The 23269-nt window shown below is 38.1% G+C and overlaps 1 protein-coding gene across 16 annotated transcripts in view; it reads left to right on the forward strand.

The window, feature by feature from the left end:
• DMD (dystrophin) overlaps positions 1 to 23269 on the forward strand; it is a 2111713-nt gene that overhangs the window by 168177 nt on the left and 1920267 nt on the right. Inside the window, exon 1 of one of the 16 annotated variants that reach the window (XM_053892059.1) lies at positions 21910 to 21932. The exons of 14 other annotated variants lie outside the window; for them this stretch is intronic. Coding sequence is in view for 1 of the 2 variants with exons in the window: in XM_053892046.1 (XP_053748021.1) it covers positions 22795 to 22813 (19 nt within the window). In the remaining variant the exon portion in view is untranslated. Of the gene's footprint in view, positions 1 to 21909; positions 21933 to 22793; positions 22814 to 23269 lie in introns of those variants that run through there. One more of the 16 variants, XM_053892046.1, reaches the window with a different exon arrangement.

The raw sequence follows: 23269 nt of genomic DNA on the forward strand, positions 1-23269 counted from the left end.
TAACTAGGAAAACTAATGACTACCATCTTTTACCTAAATTTTCTAAGTCTAATATAATACTTTTTAAAATCCTGTGCAAATGCAAGGACCATATAGCGAGCAGTATAGTGAATCTATTTGATCACTTTTTTCAAAATTGTGTTAAAATTTTTGATAATTATAAAGGATGGTGCATTGTTAAAATATTTTTAATTGAAGGCTAATGGTTATATCCTTTCCCTTATTCTTTTTTTATTAAGAGCTCATTTCAGGAAAATAAAGATAGTGATAGCAATCATTTTTAGGTCTTAATATGGACGATTTCCCATGCATGAGCATGTTTTGATTTTTCTTTTTTTCGTTCAAGTTTTTATTTAAATTCCAGATAATATACATTGTAATAGTAGTTTCACGTACAGAGTTAAGTGATTCAGTACTTAAATACAGCACCCAGTGTGCATTACAGTAACATATTTACCCAAAGGATATAAAAATACTAATTTGAAGGGGTACATGCACCCTCCTGTTTATGGCAGCATTACCAACAGTAGGCAAATAATGGAAAGAGCCCAAGTGTCCATCAACTGATGAGTGGATAAAGAAGATGTGATGTGTACACACACACACACACACACACACACACACACACACACAAAATGGAATGTTACTCAGCCATAAAAAAGAATGAAATCGTGTTTTGGCTTTTCTTGTTTAATGAATACACACTGTAAGTAAGGTCTTACCAATTTCCTTTTATAGGTAAGGAAATTGAGATTCAGAAAATTGAGTAATTTGCTTAATATCACTATTAAGTGATAAAGCTAGGATTTGATCCCAGATAGGCTTTATATCCAAGTTCATAGGACCATAAGCTTCCCGAGGGCAGAGACCATGACTTTTGTTCCTGGTATTTAAGTATCTACCATATCCAAATAAAACCTCTTACTACCAGATTTCATGGATATTTTGAATTCCTTTTGTATTTTTTAAAGAAAACACATTTTGGAATCTTACAGCAAATGTAAGCAGTTTCGTTAGCTAAAATAAAAATCAGGAGCAGTATTTAGTATAAATATATCATGGGAAAAAATAAGCAGCTAAAATGTATGGGGTTTTTGGAGACACAAGCAAAAATGTATATTTTTTTTTTGCCTTACACTTGTTGACTTCAACATTTCTATCTAACTGACCCCAGAGACTTGTAATAACTTAGGTATTTCAGATGGAAAAAGCTTTGGGTTACCTGAAAGAGGATGGCTGAAAATAAGTTGTATTCATTTCAAGGTGCTTGGTCCATCCCTTCAGAAGTACCCAAAGAGAGCTTCATCTTGGCCCATTGGAATCCATGCCAGAATGCAGCATACTCTAGGATACATGTTGATGATGTCACACTGTCACTGTCCTTGGTCACAGCCTGGAGGTTTTCTTCATAGTCTTGAATATAGTTTGAAAGCCTTAGTGTTTTGTTCACTGTTTTATGTGATGTCCTGAAACTGTGCTTCATGATTATCTATTCCTCCTTTGTGATTCACTTCACAGTGGAAACCCTCTTATTCCACACAGGACAGTAATAGTTTGGTATGTTAGTAAATGACACCATATGTCAAGGATCTAAGTGTGATGGCAATTCGATGTAGTAGAGTAAGGGAGTTGAGGTGTTCCAGGACCCGAAACACAGTATGAAATGAGGAGTCACGACGGATTGCATTGGGTAGCTGCAATCTGAGCAAGACTTGAGGCCAGCTGGGTGTCTGTGGGGGAATTGTTCCAGGTAGAGTGAACAACTAGAAAAAAGGCTCTAAGATGTGTTTTTTGTGTTCAAGCAATAGCAATGAGGAATGTGGATTTTACAACAGGACAGTAGTAGTAAACCATGAAGTCAAGGGGCTTAGCGTATAGATTAGAGACATGTACACTTTGGTTCCTGTGCACTGGAGCAAGAACATGGAGGCATTTGCAAAACAATCTGAAAGGAGATTCCTTGAGTAGTTTTATAATATCCCCCATAGGAAGGCCTTTTTTTAGCTTCAGCTCCTTTTACTAATTTTGTCCCACAAATTTAATTGAGTTTTATAGAAAGAACACATGGCTTTATTTTATACTCATATTTCATCTAATTATGTAGTATATATGTCATTAAATAAATAAGAATGGAAACAATCACAGAGGACTCTTAGTAAGCCATATGTTCTGGTTATCTTTTGCTATATAACAAATTAGTCCAAACTTTGTAGCTTAAAACAGCAGTCACTATTTATATCTCGTGTTTTTGCGAGTCATAAATTTGGGCATGGGTCAGCAGGGTGATCTTTCTACTTCATGTTGTATCAACTGTGATTATGCAATGGTAGCCAACTGTCAAGTGGCTGGCCAGGAGAATTCAAAGCAGCTCCACTCACATGTCTGGTGCTTCAGTGGGGATGACTGGAAGACTTGGCTCAACGCTACTGACCTAGTGCCTACATATGGCCTTCCCAGCCTGGTGGACTTAGGATAGTTGAACTTCTCACATGGCAGTTGAGGGTCCAAGAATAAATGATACAGAAGGGAGGAAGTGTAAGTTTCCAGTCTCTTGAGGCCTGGCCCCGGGAAGCAACAGAGAATTTCTTCTACCATATTCTCTTAGTCAAAGCAGTCATGGAGCCAGGCCATATTAAAGAAGGGAAACAAAGGCTTTACCTCTTCACTAGGAGGGGTATCAAAAATGTTTGCAGCTATCTTCAGTCCATGAAGCATACAGTTCAGGGCACCTGGGTGGCTCAGACGGTTAAGCATCGGACTTTGGCTCAAGTCATGATCTGACGGCTCTTGAGTTTCAGCCCCATGTCGGGCTCTGAGCTGACAGCTCAGAGTCTGGAGCCTCCTTCAGATTCTTTGTCCGTTTCTGTCTGTCTCTCACCTGCTCATGCTCGTGCATGCTTTCTCTCTCTTTCTCAAAAATAAATAAATATGGAAAAAAATTAAAGCATACATTTCAACTTAAAAGTGTAGCTTTCTAATTAAGATCTTTCAGCAGGCCATCTTGGTACATCAGGAATGTAACAGGGAAATGGAAAGTTTTGGTGTATCCAAAAATTCAGGTAAATGGAGGCCTATTAAGACAGAAGCTGGTAAGGGGTACATGCACCCCTATGTTTATAGCAGCATTATTTACAATTGCCATGATATGGAAGCAGCCCAAGTGTCCCTCAATTGAATGGATAAAGAAGAATGGTATATTATTTAGCTATGAAAAAAGAATGAAATCTTGTCTTTTGCTATGACATGGATGGACCTAAAAGGATTATGCTAAGTGAAACAAGTCAGTCAGAAAAAGACAAATACGATATGATTTCACTCTTAGGTGGAATTTAAGAAATAAGACAAAGAGAAAAAATGAGAGAGAGAGAGAGCGCGAGAGAGAAATCAAGAAACAGATTCTTAAGTACAGAGAACAAACTGATAGTTACCAGAGGGAAGGTGTGTGGGGGGGGGGGGGGGGGTGGTGAGGTTGGGTGAAATAAGTGATGGGGATTACAGAATGCCCTTGTTGTGATGAGCACAAGGCAGTATAAGGATGTGTTGAATCAGTATATTGTACACCTGAAACTAATATTACACTGTGTTATCTAAGTAGAATTAAAATAAAAACTTAAAAAAAGAGATGCTAGTATAATTGCATTCATTGTTTTTATTTCACATTAACCTCATTTGAAATTATCACTCATATGTCTACCCAGATATTTAAAATCATAAAGGTGTACTGTATTATTTAGGAGTCAATGTCCATGTTAGTGTAGTGTAGTTATAAACATTTTAGTCTCTAGGAATCATATTCTTTTTGTCTGTTCTCTTTTAAACAAAACCGATCAGTTTTTAAATTTAAATTTACTGTACTTTAAGGTTTTAAATACTTACATGAAAAGAACACTTTCCAGATTGGGAGGGTTGTGTAGATTTTACACTGCAATAAATCATTGTGAAAAATATGGACAGTCAGATGTTCGAGATTCTCTTCCTACTTGAACCCTAAGAAATATTAACCATCTTCTCACAGGATTTTTAGCACATCTGCTCCTTTTAAAGCTATGGCATGGAGGTGTGCAAGACTGAATCGATTGTCTCTTAGAGTTTACTTTGTGTCTTTAAAACTTTGTTTTTCAGTAAAGGCAATTGCTCCTTGAGTAATACTGGTTGTTCCACACCCACTAATTATCATACAGCCATTTAAAGTTGAAATAGTAATCAAACCAATGAAAGCCCAAGATTAGCTGCCTTCCTTCTTCATTTCTAGTGGAGTGACTCATCTGAATATCTATAAAGGATTTTGTGGTGCATTCCCCAGCAGATGCAGTGAAACAAATGCAGTACACGCTTTTAACGTACAGCTTTGAATGTTAGGTTGAATTTTAAGTTGGACATATTTTAACTTCTACAATTTAATTATGGGAGTTAAGTGATCTTAGGGGATCATTTCCAGTTATGAATGGACTGTGAGGATTTGGGTTTGATTACACAAAGAAAAATCTATTTTAAACGGTAACATTTATATTTTTTGCCCATCAGAAATTACTGGTTGATGCTTCTGTTAAAATTATTAAGAGCTAAGTCTATGATGATACTTGGGGCAAATTCTCATTTAAGGAATGGCATACTGCATGACAGGTTGTGAGGTGTTAAGAGATAATTGCATGCCTAGAAGGTGTGGTGAATCATATGAGCAAAGGCCAAGAACATCCAGAGACCAAAATTCACAGTCATTTCAAATATTACTCCCTGGTGTGCATTATTCTACTTAAAATTTGCATACTTGTTATAAATATAAAGACCAAAAATTTTTTAAAAAGATGGTTCAATGAGTACTTTCATAATTTTTAGAAATGTATTTAAACATTTACCAACCCAGTGCAATTTATTCAATTCATAATTATAAATAGGGGAATATGCCACATACTATTCTGGACCTTCCTTTTGAAATAATCTTGAGTCCCAGAAGACTTAAATGCATGCTATGAATCAAAGAAATATAATGTATCAAATAACAAAGTGTTTACTTAGATGCATTTTGATACTCCTATATATTTAATTTTTAAGCAATTATTTTTTATTAGAATTTCTTTATTAGAGTCAAAAAGCAAGTCCTTAATTGTCCTTGTTTTGATAGAAGACCTCAGTGTTTTATCATTGATAACCAGGGAAATTATGGATAAGAGAAAGGAGACAGACAAAATGAACATTTTACGGTTTATTAATTTGTGTTCAATAAAATAATATGTGCCTTGCTGTCCCTTATATTCCTTACTCATGTAAAGGTAGAACTATTTCTGCTTGTGGAATTAATGTTAATTTTCTATGTCCAAATACCATTAGTAAAGGCTGCAGTGAGCATCTGACTCCACTACTAAAAACAGTAACAGATGAGAAGAGCAAGAGAGACACAGTGACAAAAGTAACTTACCATTCAAATTATACCTATGATCAGGACCTACGTTTAAATCCTGATTCCTACATTTTTAACTTTGTGGTCCTGGCAGTTCTTAAACTCATTTGCCTTAGTTTTTCCACCAGCATCTGTAGATGGATATTAATGGTAATTAACCTCTACATTTATTACAAGGATCACATGAACTAATGTGTGAAAAGTGCTTTGTAAACAAACAACCCAATTTAAAAATGGGCCAAAGACCTTAACAGACACCCGCCAAAGAGGATCCACAGATGACAAATACACATATGTCATCAGGGAAACAAAAATTTTAAAAAATGAGATCCCACTACACACCTTGTAGAATGGCCAAAATCTATAACACTGACACCACCAAATGCTGGTGAGGATATGGAAGTGCAGGAACTCTGATTCCCTACTGGTGGGAATGTAAAATGGTGCAGCTGCTTGGGAAAACAATTTGGTACTTTTTACCAAACATATTCTTACCGTACGACAGTAGCACTCCTTGGTATTTACCCAAAACGATTGAAAATTTATTCCACGCAAAAACCTGAACATGGATGTTTATAGCAGCTTTATTCACATTTGCCAAAACTTACAAGCAACCAACAGGTCCTTCAGTGAGTGAGTGAATGGATAAATAAGCTGTCGAGATAATGGAATATTATTTAGTGCTAAAAAAAAAAAAAAAAAAAACAAGCCATGAAACAACATGGAGGAATCTTAAATGCATATTACCAAGTGAAAGAAGCCAATCTGAAAAGACTACATATTATTTGGTTTCAACTATATGACCTTTGGGAAAAGGCAAAGCTCTGCAGAGAGTAAAAAGATCGCAGGTTACCAGGAATTAGGGAGAGGGGGATGAATATGTGGAGCACAGACTTTTAGGACAGCGAAAATACTCTCTATGGTATTATAATGATGGATATATGTCATTATGCATCTATCCAAACCCATAAAATGTACAAGAGCATGAGTGGACGTTAAGATGAACAATGGAAACTGGGTGATGATGATGTGTCAGTGTAGGTTTATCACTAGTAACAAATGTACTATTCTAATGGGGGATTTGACCACGGGAGAGGCTATGCATGTGTGGGCTCAGAGGGTATGTGGGAACTCTACTTCTCATTTTTGCTATGAGCTTAAAACTAAAGTGAAAAAGATAAAATTAAGTCCATTAAAAGACTTGAAAAGGCTTAAAAAATAAAGTCTCTTAAAATTAAAAAAAATATTTTTAGTAGATACTTGTTTACTTCACCTCTTGTTACATTATTCTAATCATTTTATCGTAAATGAGTGCTAAATGGATTCATTTTTTTAACAACTAAAGAAAAACAAGTGCTTTGAAAGGCTTCCAACCCTTACGTGTTCAATACATATTAGATAATTTTTATTAAAATACAAAATTGAGTGTTAATACTCTCAATTGATGAAGTTTTAATATGCATGAGATGTATATGAAATGCCTAGAATAGGCAAATCAATACAGGTATAGAATAGGTGAGTAGCTTTCAGGGTCTAGGGAAGCAAAGAATGGAGCAAGACTGGTAATAGGTATGAGGTTTCTTTGTCAAACTGATAAATATGTTTTGCTTTAGTGGTGAGAGTTGCACCACACTGTGAATGTACTAAATATCACTGACTTGTGCACACTTTAAAAGAATGAATTTTAGGGGCGCCTGGGTGGCTTGGTCAGTTAAGCGTCCGACTTCGGCTCAGGTCATGATCTCACGGTCCGTGAGTTCGAGCCCCGTGTCGGGCTCTGTGCTGACAGCTCAGAGCCTGGAGCCTGTTTCAGATTCTGTGTCTCCCTCTCTCTCTGCCCCTCCCCTGTTCACGCTCTGTCTCTCTCTGTCTCAAAAATAAATAAACGTTAAAAAATTTAAAAAAATGAATTTTATGGTGTAGTAATCATGCTGTATTGAAAACCTTCTAAAAATTAAATGAGAAGGCTAGAGAGACAAGTAAATTTTGGAATGGTATTTTTTTAATCGGTTTACACAATACCTGGCATGTTAAGCACACTCTACATATATAATATACACTATAATATGTATGATAATATGTATTATGTACAATATAATAACATGTCATATATATTTTATATCTCACATATATATAAATTCTCAATGAAGTACGTATTATAAATTAAAAAAAACAGATCTTATAATAAGTGCTTCACTGAAGATAAAACACAGTGGGTGATTGGATGGTTACTCTAGTTCCAGAAGGCTTTGCTGAAAAAAGGCTTTGCTCAGGTATATCACCTAAGATATGATTATCTAGAATGAACCAGTCTTCTAAAGCCTAGGAAAGAGCATTCCAGAAGGACGGAATAACTAGTACAAAGACTCAGAAACATGGCTGCCTTCATGTGTTTAAGGAGGCCACAAAAGAGAGAGAGAGAGAAATGCAGGAGAGCTAGGGCCATAGTTGGCAAGTTAACTTCAAAGGATACTTTGCAGATTTTCTCATATGTGAAATGAATAATAGTATGGAGAATTGACGTGAGGTTTAAAAAATCCCGTTAATACTTATTAGTGTAGTGTCTAATTCATGATAGGAAGTAAATAAATATTACTACTCTATTAGCTTGTCAATTACATATAGACTGGCCCAATCATGAGCAAATTTAAAATAGATTTAAAATGGGGCAGCTGGGTGGCTCAGTCGGTCAAGCGTCCGACTTCGGCTCAGGTCGCAATCTCACGGTCCATGAGTTCGAGCCCCGCATCGGGCTCTGTGCTGACTCTCAGAGCCTGGAGCCTGCTTCAGATTCTGTGTCTCCCTCTCTCTCTGACCCTTCCCCGTTCATGCTCTGTCTCGCTCTGTCTCAAAAAAAAAAAAAAAAAAAAAAGTAAACATAAAATAAAATGAAATGAAATGAAATAAAATAGATTTAGAGCACTTACAGTGGTACCTTGGGCTTCTGGAAAACCTACTCTTTCTTAATCTGTGAGGAAAGAAATGGTGAGTTTTCCACTGGTAACAAAAAAGAATTACGTAATAGAAAACAAACTGCTCATACCTTCATCATTTTTTTAAAAATTCCATGTCATGGGATTTTGGACTTACTCTAGTCTTCATATTAATTGGTTTTGGAGTCAGAATGCATTTTGTTACTTTTTTTTAAACTGGTATCCTTACTTTATTTATTTTTTTGTATCTTCAATGGTTCTTCTTGTTCTTCACGTTATCAGGAGAAATGTGTATAAAGTTAGGAGGAGTAAAAAGTACGAAAAAGAAACTTCCTCTCATTTGGTTAATTGTCTAAAAGCCTGTATATAGATCATGGATATAGACAAAACGTGACACACTAAGTAATAGGAAAGTATCAAAGACCTTTTCGCTTTTATTAAAATCATCATAAGGACTTTGGCAATAGTTTTCTTGCTAAGGTCATCATCAGCGCTCTTAACAGAAGGCATAAAAGGACTTCTAGGTTTTGCACACTGTATCTTAGTATTCTCTAAATATAGGAAAATAACATAATGCTGCAGTCAAAAGAGGAAGCTTAGAATAAGCTTGGGAATAATGTAAATTTAAACTTTCCCTTACTTTCTAGCAGTAGGAACTTAAACTAGTTCATTAAACTTTCTAGGATTCAATTTCCTTATACATAAAATTATCATACTAATAATTACTTCTTAAGATGCTGTAAGAAAAGTATTGAGTACAGTTTCTGTGATAGGCAGTATTGGTAATAATATAATAATCATCACCATCACTACCTTTCCCTTTATAAAATTCTAATGACGACAGAAAGATAGTTTTAATTTAAAAATCAAGCTGATATTGTGTTCTTGTTAAAATATATACAAGTACAAAGAAAAAATATCTCTCTACTAAAATAGTAAAAAAAAAAAAATTAAAAAATTTGGTTTTGTAAACCTGACCTTGATAATTATCATGATAATTAAAATAATCACTATTATGTTACTTGTTTTGTGAGTAACTTCTATTTATATGCTTTCCCTCTATCGATACTTTAAAATATTTCATAGCTGAATCACTTGGAAAAGAGTTTCATTTCATATTATGTTTTCAGTATTATATTGAGCATTTGACTCCAATTTCTCTACAAAAGTTGGGGCCCCCATCCTTTCCTTTCAACAACATTTGTGAGTTGACAAACATCAAGGGTTGTGCCGTAGCACGCACAAGAGATGTGGAAAGATACTGTTTAAATTAGTACCATAAATTTTCCTTTTATGTTTCCCAACCTCATATTTATTGAAATGCACTAAATTGCCTCAGACATCTCAGGATGCAGCATTCAATTTATAATAATCTTTGTGGTTAACTTAATTCCATTAAACTTATCTTTGAAAGGTGGCAAATTAAGCAATCCAGAGTGCAGTTACATTTCTTTGGGAGATGCTGTGAACTATGTAGATGATTGCTGTGTGGTGGGGCGGGAGGAGTATTCAAGAAGTAGTTATGTAATTTAAAAAAAAAACAACAACAACAACTTGTGTATGGTCTCTTTCACACCAAAGCTCTCTGCTGCGCTACATGACTTTGGATGATGTCGCGCTGCTTGAATCACTGCAGTCCTGACCATCTGGGGTGAAAAATGATGAGTTGGCATTTTCACCGATTTAAAGGCCTACATTTTTATTTTCTGACCAGATTTCTCCTTAGCAAAAGTAATCTCTAAAAAGAGTTTAGGCATTTCACTTTTGGCAAATTTCTTTTCTTGGGGTGAAATGTGTGTGTGCAGATTTGGATGTGCAACATAAGATTGTAGGTACTTAGTTACTGTTAGGTAATTAAATGCTGTGTTGTCATGGCAGTAAATTTCCTGTGTTGTGCATCACTTTTGGGGGGATGTGTGCTGTTTCAGTGACACTGGCTGAATTGATTTAGTGGATTTCCTGCTTGCTTGTTTTAGTACCCTAGGGACCAGCTAGTTCTTTGTGGAGCTTGTGAGCCTTTTGGATTTTACCTGGGTGTGTGATAAGACATGAATACAGTGTCCCCCAACTTAGGAGATCTGACTAGTGGGTTTCTCTTGATTCTCCTTTGTACGGTACCACCTCTCCAATCAGACTGAATGTCATCAAGGCTCTTAAACTTGTATGACGTTCTTCCTATCTTCTGAAAACCAGATATTAAAAATTTTTAAACTGTCATACTACATGGCCAATCCCCAATTGTACTCTTTATCTGTGGTAGCAGTTTGGCGTTCTCGGTGCACAAGCCAGCCCCATTTGGTTCAGACATATAGCAAGGTATATATTTGGAGAGAATACTAGAAAATAGGTAAAGATTCATTTAAAATGTTTGACCAAGGGCACCTGGGTGGCTTAGTAGGTTAAGCGTCCAACTTGGGCTCAGGTCATGATCTCATGGTTCATGGGTTTGAGCCCCACATCGGGGTCTGTGCTGATAGCGCGGAGCCTGGAGCCTGCTTCAGTTTCAGTCTCTCCCTCCCTCCCCGCCCCTCCTCCACTCACACTCTGTCTCTTTCCCTCTCTCAAAAATAAATAAACATAAAACAAAATGTTAAATGTTTGACCAGTTGTGACGTTACACTGACAGGTTGCCCTCCCCTGTAACCTGGGGCTGTATTCCTGACTCCAACAGGTCTTCTGCTGAATCATGCTGTTAATCTCATAGTAGATAAGCAAAGAAGCAAATAGATGAACACAACCATGTTAGAAAAGGGAGTTTTTAGATGCATAGATTCTGGAGATAGTGCTGAGTTCAAATGTCAACACTGCTATTTAATAACTGTAGCCTTGGACAAGTTACTTAGATTCTTTCTGCCCCTCTTTATTTTTAAAGTGAGTAATGATATGCTCACTTTGTAGGTTTGTTGGAAAGATTTATATCTCTTAAAAGGTATACAGGACATAGAGAGCATCACATGATACTTTACATTTACTATTACCATTTCCTTGGGGGAAAGATATCAATGTCTAGAGATACGGCTGTATCTCCAGTTACTGATATAAATAATTTGACATGAGGGAACCACTCGCAAATCAGAACTTGGTGTAGATATATTCTGTGTGTATGCCACAGCTAGTTGTTGTTTGATTTTTATTGTTGTTTTTTTATTTGTCAAGTTTCCTGAATTCCTATTGGAAAACCTTTTGGGGTCATTTCCATTAGTGTTTGTAGGATAGCTTGCTTATTTCAGGGGAAAGTACCCATTAGCGGTACAGTACAACCATTGTGTCAGGGAAATCTACTAAATGGAGTCATGAGTGTTCATCTTTGTAATTATATAAGTGTGCGTTTCACAGGGCCAGTGTTGTAGCAGTAAATGGTTATAAATCATAGAGTGCTAAATGTAGATGGGACCTTAAAAGCTGTGGAGTCCAAACCCTTATTTTATAGATCAGAAAACTGAGGCTCACAAGATGGAGTGATTTGTCTAAAGTCATAGTAGCTACTATCTGAAATGAGGAAAATATCCAAATGTCTGAATAAATCCTACCTTCTTTCTGCTAAAATTTTATGTCCAAATTAGTGTCTGAAAGATACCTTTGAAAATAGCAACATTTTCTTTGTCCCGAACATCTCTGCAGTGTTCACAAAAACCTAGAAAGCCCACTTGAAAAGCTATCCCTTTTTTCTCTTTTCAACTTCTGATTAAGACAGAAGCTCAAACTCTGCACTCTCCCTTACCAAAACAATCTAACATATTGAGACTAACACTAATAATATTAGAGGCAAATTACTACTTCCCATATATATTGGCAATATATTTGTGGAAAAACCCACTTAGAATTCAGAGACACTCCATACCATTTCAGGACACCATCCCAAAACCTGATTAATGAAATGAGTGACCTCTGACTCAAGAATGGATCCATGACGCTTGAAATACCGAGCAGTAGCTCTTAACTACTGATAGCAGAAATGTGATACATAAGGCTCTTGTTTGACCTTTTCAAAAGTTGAACTGAACCACTATCTGTAAAAAGCTGAAAGGCACAGGCAGAAGCTGGGATCCCAAAGATTCCCGTTCATACAAAGTATGTGCTTCCCTAATGGCTATTTATCTTCCAACTCAGACTAGGAATTGTATGTGGGAAGGAGGCTGCTTGTGATTTCACAAGCAAGCCAGAGAAGCACAATGAGGGATGATACTGTCCCTTTAGTTGTCAGCCTTCCAAATGTGAAACAAATAATAGCAGAGGGATAAATGTGACAGAAAGCAGAGGAGAGAATCAGAACAGTTAGATATGGGAAACATCAAAGAACAAGAAATAGCAACAAAGCGATGCCAGAAGCCAGCAAGAAAGGTGGGGGGGGGGGGGGGCGGGATATGTTATGAGTACCAGTAAAATTGGTGAAGAGTGGCTATAAGAAGGGGTGGAGAGTGCTCACAAAGGAGGCCTTAAGAGGCCAGTGATCTGTTACAGGGTGAAAAGAAAAAGCAGCTGATGACTTTTCTCTGAGGCAGAGAATACATACTTTTCTCTTAAAAAAAATAAGTGGAATTAGAATGCATTCAGGAATGGAAAAAATTAAAAGAGATGAATTCAGAAAGAAGTAGCAACATCATTGAGCATTGCGCCTGTGATTGAAACTGCTGGGTTGTTTATGTCTCCTTCCAGCTATAAAGCTTGTTCCTGGGAAATCACCCATGAGCCTGGAAATTAGGAACAGGACAATGAGAGTGCCATCAGAACATCAATTAATCCCAAAAGAAGGCTTGCTGCCAATAAATAGCTGAGTGTGCAGGCCATGTCACCTCTGTCTGATGTTTCTCCCTTTCAAATAGGTAACAGTAACAATTACTTTATCTAGCTCAGGGGACTTTAGTAAAGAGATAGGAGGTTAATGCATATATAAATGGAGGGAATGTAGAATAAGCATTCCAGAATATAGTGGTTAAAAGGACAGACTCAAAGCCGAACCTTCTGATTTTGAAATTCAACTCCTTTTCATCTTATCTCTGTGCTCTAGGGTGGATCACTTAACCTCTTTTCCTTAGTTTCTTCATTTGTAAAACGCAGTTAATAATAGTGCCTACATCGTAGGGTTGCTGTGAGGAGTGAGAAAAATACATGAAAATCACAATACTACCTGTCACCTATTAAGGACAATCTGAATGATGTTCACGGTGTTGATGCTTTGGAAATCAACTTTTCATATGAGCATAACGTAGTGCATTCATTGATGGTACGACATAGGGATTAGAGTTATTGCTGGTGATGAAAAAAAAGTCCTGACATCATTATGTTCTGTTCATTCACTTTCTCTCCTTCCTCATGTCCACATTTTTTCAGTCCTGTCTCTCTCTTAGTTCACTGCAAAAGAAAATCATTCCTTTTTGCCTGACTTGCTGAATATATATTATTCATCAAGCATTTATCAAACACTTACTATATACAGGCATTGCTAGAATTATGAAGAGGTTGAAGGCACTTTTTTTTCCCTGAAAGATACTCATCAAAACAAAGTAGCTCCCAAAAAAGAATAAATAAGAAATGTTCTGATACATGTATGAAGAAACTAATTTCACCTGGGCATACTTGGATGCTAAGAACAGACTTGCCACAAATGTTGAAATAATAATTGTTTTTTTAATCATTGCGTTTTAATGGTACAATATTACATCAAGCTTTCTTATATCTCACATTTCACCTTTTCACCTGTCTTCTAGTAAAATGTAGGGCTGGAATCTCAAGTGTCCTCACTCTTCCTGTCATCCTCCCCTATCACTAAAAAAAACCCCTATTTTATGCTTAAATGTTTCTGATGATGTTTTTCAGTATCTCATTCTATTAGGCTAACCGTTCTCATGCTCATTTAAAGCAGTACTCATGACAGAGAACTGAAAAATAGCACAAACCCTACTTCTTATGAACCTTAAGGAAGGAGGCAGCAATCTCTCTCAAAGTCCTTTCGTGTAATTTATGAGGTTAAGAATTATAGTAAAGAGGGCACGTGGGTGGCTCAGTCAGTTCAACGTCTGACTCTTGATTTCAGCTTAGGGCATGATCCCAGGGTAATGGGATTGAACCCCCATGCTGGGCTCTGTGCTGGGCATGGAGCCTGCTTGAGATTCGCTCTTACTCTCTCTCTGTCTTCTCTCTCCTCTCTCCTCTCTCCTCTCTCTTCTCTCCTCTCTCTTCTCTCCTCTCTCCTCTCTTCTCTCTTCTCTCTTCTCTCTCATCTCTTCTCTCTCCCCTCTCTGCCTGTCTTCCCCCACTCCACTCTCTCACTCTCTAAAATTAAAAAAAAAAAAATAATAAAGAGATTTTTACAGGTTTTTTTCTTTAGTGGTGCAAGTTTACATGAAAGCACTTGGAAATTCTTATTCTTAGTGAAATAGAACATAGTTGAACTACCTCTACTATTTGACAGGCAATAAGATGCTTCTCATGCCAATAGTTGTTGTTTTCAGCACCCCCCAGTATGCTTCCCTGTGTGTGCATTTTACCTATGTTATCTTCAGCAAGCATTTTATATATTTTAAAAGGAACCAGAATTAACTTTCTTTTTTACCATATGAAGTAATGTATGCTCGCTGTCCAAAGTAGACTGCAGAAGAAGACAGTGAAAATAAGAGTTGTCTGAAAGTTTACGATTCAGGAATAACCAGTGTTAACTGTTTGCTTTATACAGTTCTGTTGACAACTGTATAATGATAACGAATGTTTATTGAGCATTTTATATGCACCAAGCAATTTGAATGACTTTCTATGTTAAATATTACCAGTTATGGCTCACAACAATCTTAGGATCTAAGTACTGTGATTATATCATATTTTAAATGAGGAAATGGGTGCAATAACAAAGTGCAGTACCTCATTCACGATCGCTGTTATAGTAAGGAATGGACCCAGGATTCTAACCAGGCAGTCAGGCTCAGAGCCCAGGTTTTTAACCACTAAGAAGTAATGCCTTTTTAGTATTATCACATGCACACAATTTTGTTAAGCTGCTTTAACTCACTTAATATAGCACATGTTTCTTCCAATGTTTTTTTTTTTTTTAACGTTTATTTTTTGAGACAGACAGAGACAGAGCATGAACGGGGGAGGGTCAGAGAGAGAGGGAGACACAGAATCTGAAACAGGCTCCAGTCTCTGAGCTGTCAGCACAGAGCCCGATGCAGGGCTCGAAGTCATGGTCCCCGAGATCATGACCTGAGCCGAAGTCGGATGCTCAACTGACTGAGCCACCCAGGTGCCCCTCCAATGTTTTTAATACTCTATAAGAGTATGATTTTTGTTGGCTGACTATAAATCTATCCATTCCATGTACTAGAATTGTTTTAAGTCCTATTTGATGGAGATTTAGTTTGCTTCCTGTTTTTCACTATGGAAATAATCTAGCATATTTTGCAAAAATTCTGACCAGGTGTACCACTTTTTGGTGAGTTGAATATTTATTTAAATAAGCAGGTATTGGACCCCAGCAGTGTACATAGCAATATGAAACATGCAATAAGTATTTTCTGTGCAACTGCTTGTTCCACGAACGATGCTAGGAGGCAAAAGGGAATAGAAAATTATAATGCCAGAGTTTCTGTTCCTAAATATGTTATAATCTAATGGAAGGAGATCCCTGTATAGCAGTGTGTTTAAAATAATTTTTAATGTTTATTTATTATTGAGAGAGGGAGAGAGAATGGGAGACACAGAATCGAAAGCAGGCTCCAGGCTGTGAGCTGTCAGCACAGAGCTCGACAAGGGGCTCAAACTCATGGACCATGATATCATGGGGCTCAAAGTCATGGACCATGAGATCATGACCTGAGCCGAAGTTATACGCTTAACCGACTGAGCCACCCAGGTGCCCCTAAAGCAGTGTCTTTAAGCCAAATCCAGATAGGTGTATTGAGGAATGAATGGCAGGTAATAAAATTCTGGCAATGGATGAAAAAGTCCTATCAAGGGTTACGGTTATAATAACAAGTGTAGGTGGTAAGAGGAGATGAGTGTTTTAAGAAGATAAATATGATAGCATTATAGACATGGGAGTATTTGTGAAGACCGGGGCTATACCTACTTAACTGGGTTGATTTGATCCTTTCTCAGGATCTTATGATGTTAAATAGCATGTCTTACACTGTCCTTATATCGGTAGTGTAATACATGGGCATGCCATTAACCAATGGTGATTATAAGTAGAAGAAGCAGTTCTGTTGGCTAACAGCACTGGTTATAAATTAATGGGTTTGCTAAATAGTTTTTCCCAGGCCATAGAAGTATTGGGGTTTTGAATGTAGTAAGAAATTTCCACATGCTCTTAGGGCCAAGTGGTAAGCAGACCATTCTTTAAGACTGGATCTTCTGCGGTATTTCTGTAGTCTTTTTATTTTACTCTAAGCCCTTGGTGTTGCCTTCAGGGGTTACTGACTAGCATTTAATTGAAGGCCGGCTGAGTTAGATATATACCTCCTATAGTTGATGGGTTTTGTTGCTAGAAATATCCTTTTGCTTATCAGTGGGGAAGGTTTTTGCTTCTACTGCTGGATTTAAAGGTGTCCCTCAAGATTCCATTACTCAGTTCATTGAGAAAAGCTTAAAGCTAAGGGAAGGTCGATCGGAGCTCCGTTTGATGAAGGAGGCTGAGTGAAATAACAGCTCCCAAGTTGGCTCAAGTTCTTCCAGATGTTCACGTTTATATGAAAACTTAATACTTGGAAAGATTCCATGTGGTGAGACTTCTGTGCAAAATTTCCTTATACACAATTCCAACCCTAAAATGATTGTTTTTGGTCATTAGATGTGAAAGCTATCACTGATCATCCACAATAAACAACCAGAATGATTTTTTATCCTCCTTGACTTCTAAAGGCAAATACTCCTGTGATAGTCAGTGTATCGTTACCTGATTTTTTCTTTAAACTTGCTGTAAGTCCATGGGAAAGACATGGAGTCAAAGGAAACAAACAATATTAAGAAATAAATTGGCCCTGAAGAATTGTGCTTAAAATCTTAACGTAAACATAGATGCATACGCTCTCCACTGCGATGTGATTACCGGGACTATAAAGAAGCTGGCTGAAGTGGTGGGGAAGGACTTGACTTTCCATGAAGTGAACAACTAAAACTAAACTTCTTCCCTGGGAGATAAGCTGAAATCATAGCACAGTTTGCATAAAAGTATACCTTTCCAAGGTTACTGCAGAACAATTAGGGCTGGGACCCTGGCAGAGAAAGCTCTGTAACCTCTTATTTGAAAGTGACTTCCTTGAGCTATAATGCCTCCCGGCCTGCACTTTCAGGCACTGTGTTGGGTAATGTGTTTACAGGCTGGTCTCATTTTTCTTTGTGTAATAGGAGATGGGAGTAGCTTACTGCTACTTGGAGGTGACTTCAGGAAACAAGATTTTCAGGATGGTAGTTTTAAAAATGTGATTACTGGGAATAATAACTCCAGAGACAAAGATTTAATGGGATTACTCCCGATTTATTCAGCACATGACCAGGTTATTGAAGTTCTAGTTTTAGACCCGTGCATTCAGAGTCCACGCTGTTCCCTGATGTATTGGACGTTTAGGTTCTTACTACCATATATAGGCATTAAGGTTGCCTCTAACTCTCAACAGCCGTCTTGCCTCTCAGAACACTTATTGCAGCCGGATCTTTGACAGCTGTATTCCTTGCTTACTTACCACTACTATCTCTTTAAAATTAGGCTATGGAAAAACTACATTATTAAAAGGAAGCAACCCCATCTCCAACGCCATTATAGTGTTTTTCAGTTCAGCGTTTTATTTTGTATGCATCATTTGATTTCATTTCCTCCAAGGCCTTGGGAAATGTGAGTTATTACCATCTTATTGTTGTTGATAAACAACAGATACTATTTATTTAGCACTAGCTCCACATCAGGGGCTGTGCTAATAAACACGTTGCTCTTCGTCCAAACAATACCCCTAGGAAGCTGGAATTAATATTATGCCCATTTTACAGATAATAAAATCGTGGCTTAAATGACAGACCCGGTGTATGCAGTTAGTGCCTAGTAGAATTGGAACTCGAGCACTCCTTGATCTGCTTTGAGTCTCTGTGGGCATGTTGCCGCACTGTTTTTTAGATGGAAGGGCCAGCGATGCTGAAAGTTTAAATAAGTTGCCTTGGGTTATACAGTTAGTTCCTGATGCCTTCCACCTGCAGCCCCGAATATTCTCCATTATAGCATGCTATCCCCAGAGCTCTAGCTTATGTGGTGCTCTGAAAATGAGACAAAGGAGCACTGCCTCCCAAACCATAGGGGAACCAGTTTTTTGAGAAAGCACACTATGTCTGATGCCAAGTTCACAAGGATGGGGGAGTGGATTTGATACAGGATACCGTATTCAGCCCCTACTCATCTTTTCTCAAGCACTATTGTCCACGACGCAATACCCAGAGTTGTCACCAATGGCCCTGGCAGGCCTCATTGAAACTAACAGCTTGGCATTCTAAAATAGTGGTAAGAGAAATATTCAACAGAATTTTCATATAACTATGTGCTCTTCGAAGCTGTAAGGAAGTAAAATTTGTAGTCCACTAATTACATTTCTAATAATGCTCACATTTTCCCTTCACCGCCAACAAAAATGTTTAACGAGATACAATGTGACAGCACTCGTGCTAAAACTCCCCTGAAGGCAAAATGTGTCACTAGTCAAAATGACCCTCATCTTCTCCGGCCCTTGAAGAAGAGTTGAGAATCATTTATGAAGTGGGTTTTAACCACAGGGTGATACATTGTGCTGCTATTATTGAGCTCAGGGATCATTTTTTTGGTGTATTCATTTCAACTTACTATCATATTCTTTTTCAAAATCGATTACTTTTAATTATGTAGCTACCTTGTGCATAAAGCTAACATCCTATAACTTGGATGCTTTCCACTAAAGTACTGACAAAGTAATAGATAGAAGGTGCACCTGACTATAATAAGAAAAACAACTTTTTTTAAAAAAAAAGCCTTGAGTGTATAACGAGGACACTGATTACCATGAGAGAGAGAAAGAGAGAATAAGTGTGTGTGTGTGCGCGCGCGCGCGTGTGTGTTTAATATGTCCGTGGATGGGGATGTTGTGGTTTGAGAGGCTCAGGAATTTTTAGCTAGGAACGTGTCTCATCAAAGTTGAAAATGTTCATGGTAGCACACGGCTGATTGATTTCACAGAGGATGGACTAGAGAGTGGTTCTCAAACTTGGTTAGAGAGCAGAATCACCTGGGGAACTACTTAAGCATGCAGAGGCCCCAGTCTTATCCTTACTTTAAGGAACTTGGGCTTTGTTTTGTATGATCTCTTCGCTTGATTCTGATGCACAACTCTTGTGAGACCAGCCGGTCTGTGGGCAGATCCCCATTCTTGGCTGCATCATAAAATCACTGGAGTCTCACACCAGAGATTCTGAACAAGATGAAGTGCAGCTTGGACCTTGGGAGGGTGGAAAAGTGCCCAGGTGGTTCTCATATCAGCAAAGTTTTTAGAAACACTCTTCTAGGGCCTTGCTACCCAGTGTGTGCATAATTCAAAACCCAGCGGCAGGAATACCATCGGGAAGCATGTCGGAAATGCAGAATCTCAAGGCTCACCTAAAATTACTGATTCCGTAGCCGCCATTTACCAAGGCGCCCAGGTGAGTGTTGACGCACATTACCTTTTGAGACCTACCAGGCGAGAGAGTCGGGAAGAGCAAAACACTTTCAGTGCTCCCATCCAAGGCATTCCTATTCTTGTATTCGTGAAGGTTCTTTGTAGGGGTGCGTGCAAGGTGATTTTCATTAATTCAAAAGAATATGTGTTTCCCAGACACAAATGTTGTCTTCCGGAAAAAAAAAAATAAAATCACAGGAAAGCGATCCTTAACCACAGTGTCCTTGAAGGTACCTCGGGCACCCTGCATTGTTGTGCATTTGTGACCAAGTTAATCATACTGTGCCACCTATTCATACTGTGTTACCTTTAATTTTCTCTGTTAGATCTTGATCTGCTCTTTGTCTCCTCCTTGACCAAGAGCTAGTTTCTTTAGAGAAACTCCTATATAGGGTTCCTTTGCTTTTCTCTTCAAGCCACTGACTTCCATAATTACTTTTTTTCTTAATTTCTCTAACTTTTGTCCTACAAAATATTTTCTCATTTTTCCTGTTCTCCCTGAACTCAGACGTGGAACTGACTTGTTCAGTAAAGTTTCTGTCTGATCAGAAGGGTATTAACGTACTGCCTTTCTAGTATAATCGTTTTCACATTTAGATAGAAGTTGAAGTGTCTAATGGGGTACTGCCGAAGAAACACCCTCAACTAATCTTTCCAAGCAGGACGACAGTGAGTGATGATTGCAGTGAATTAAGTCAGGCAACCTCCATTTCCATTCACTTAGCACCATTGCTAATTATATACTCATTCTACAAGGTTTCTTTAGTTCTTCTATAACTTGGATGCAGTATTCTTTTGGAGGCATGGGGTTACGGTACGATTAATGACCTTTTCCCCACCAACACCTCATGTTCTCTCCAAGTGAAATTTCCACATCTGGAAATTGAGAGTAGAAAAAGGAACAAGGAAAAAAACAATCACTCACATTTTAACATGTTCCCATCATAGCACGTGGTTGTCATGGCAGAATATTTTATGGTAAAGAAAACAGTAGCATTTAATTTTTTTGGAAGCCAGGTCAATTTAAAGCCTGGGCTTATTTAAAAATGAAGTACAGGGGCACCTGGGTGGCTCAGTTGGTTGAGCGTCTGACTTTGGCTCATGTCATGATCTCGCAGCTCGTGAGTTCGAGCCTCGCGTCGGGCTCTGTGCTGACAGCTCAGAGCCTGGAGCCGGCTTTGGATTCTGTGTCTCCCTCTCTCTCTGCCCCTAACCCACTCACATTCTGTCTTCGTCTCTCTCAAAAATAAGTAAACATTAAAAATTTTTTAAAATAAAAATGAAGAAGTACAGGGGCGTCTAGGCGACTCAGTCGGTTGAGCGTCCGACATTGGCTCAGGTCATGATCTCCGGCTCATGAGCTTGAGCCCCGCGTCAGGCTCTGTGCTGACAGCTCAGAGCCTGAAGCCTGTTTCGGATTCTGTGTCCCCCTGTCTCTCTGCCCCTCCCCTGCGCTTGCTCTCTCTCTCTCTCTCAAAAATAAACAAACATAAAAAAATAAAGGAAATACAGAACTTTGCCATTTAAAATATAAATAGCAGTGACGATGACACTTGATGTTGTATGCTTTTGTTCACTTTAAATGAACACTTGTCGCCTGCCAGGCCTTGAGTCAGGCCCTGAATCTACTACGTGAAATAGAAGCAGCCCTATTTTTCCAGGTTTCATTACATGGACCTCAAGCATTTTGACAAGTTACTCTTTAAATTAGAAAACCGAGAGAAACGCAGCTTTTCCCGGGGTATATTGTTAATGAAGCACTTGAAAAAATTAGTTTATGTGCTTTGATCAGATGGGGATTGACATACTTAAGAGTTTTATTTTTAATCTGAAAATCCACTTCAGTCTTATGCTCTGGGTAAACAGTCATTACTCAAGGCTGGCACAATTCTGTACTTGCGAGAAGTGGGATTCAAGGTTTCACTTCCAGTACAATCTCAAGTAAGTTCCTCATATTATTCCTTTTATTTAAAAATCAGGGTTTACACGCATGGATTTTTGCTTCAATCTTCAGTAATCTCCATTTGCTTTGGGTATTAACTTGTGCACTGTGGCTTGTGTGCAGTGTGAGTCTGTTTCAGATTGTAGAATTGATTTTTAAAAGTAGGTCTGGAAGAAGGTATCTGGATATCAAGTGCTTGTATTTTGATACTTTCAGAGGAAGTTCAAATGCATTTTGAGCACCACTGGACATGATTGGAGTTGTTTTCTACCCTCCTAGCAGCATCTCACAGGTGCACAACTTTACCGGTCCAGGCTCTTCTGTGTGCGTCCTGCTTTCTGCTGCTCTTTCATAACATGTTTGCATAAACGAGTGCACTGTCGAGTTCACATGAAGGCTAGACAAAAATACAGGTGTCCTCATAATAATCAGCTCCTTTAATTCTGATCTCTGGTTTCTGCTGCACTCTCCAAGAAAGCCTATATAAAGCAGCCGGCACACTTATTACTACAGAAACTGAGGTTACTGATTAGAAGGGAACGTAATCAGGTAGATTGAGCCTGTGAGGGAAGAAACCATTGCTTTGAGAGGGGAGTGTTTGCAAAACGTTCCCTGTGAATCTGCAAAGATCACCTCACTTTGCATGGCAAGCGGAGTGGAAGAAACAGGTGCAAAAAGATAATGTGTTTGTCTGCTTTGGTGAAGCTGGTCAGAGATTAGGTACCTGCTTTATCTGTGCCGGGCTATGACTCTACCTCCAGGTTTATCAGACCCCATAGAATGTGTAGGAGAAAAGTACCAACAGGGAAATCAGCAAAAAGCTTTCCTATGAAGGTGTAGCAAGCCACCGCAGAATTTGAAATGTCTGAGGTCTCATCTGGTGAGTAAAAGCTGCAGATAAATGCCACAGCCATTCAGAAGAATGATAAATGCCACAAGCCTTCGGGAGCAGGCTTCCCCAGAGGTGACTCCTTGGTCAGTTTGCAGTCTCTAGGGTAAATTTGGATCTCTCTCCTTCCATATGGCTTCCTCTAAAAGTTAAATTGGGACTTTTGCTGTGAGAAAAGGAGGGAAGAGGTTGGACATCAACGACCTATAGGATAATGCAAAGCACTGAAATAACAGGGAGCCCAGGTTCTACTTTTTGGGTTATGACTTTTATGAACTTGCCCTTCCGGAATCTAAAATTAGTTCTGATATGAAGTGACAAGAAAAAAAAATTCATGACCCAGACCTGAGTCGAGAAACAGTAATATTTCTACTTCAAATGCAGTTTCTAAGGACCTAGACTAAATCCATGGACGTATTAGAAAACTTACGTGAAGTGTTTATATAA

The sequence above is a fragment of the Panthera pardus genome, unplaced genomic scaffold (assembly GCF_024362965.1).
Source record: "Panthera pardus isolate Hobbes unplaced genomic scaffold, ASM2436296v1 HiC_scaffold_27, whole genome shotgun sequence".
NCBI lineage: Eukaryota > Metazoa > Chordata > Mammalia > Carnivora > Felidae > Panthera > Panthera pardus.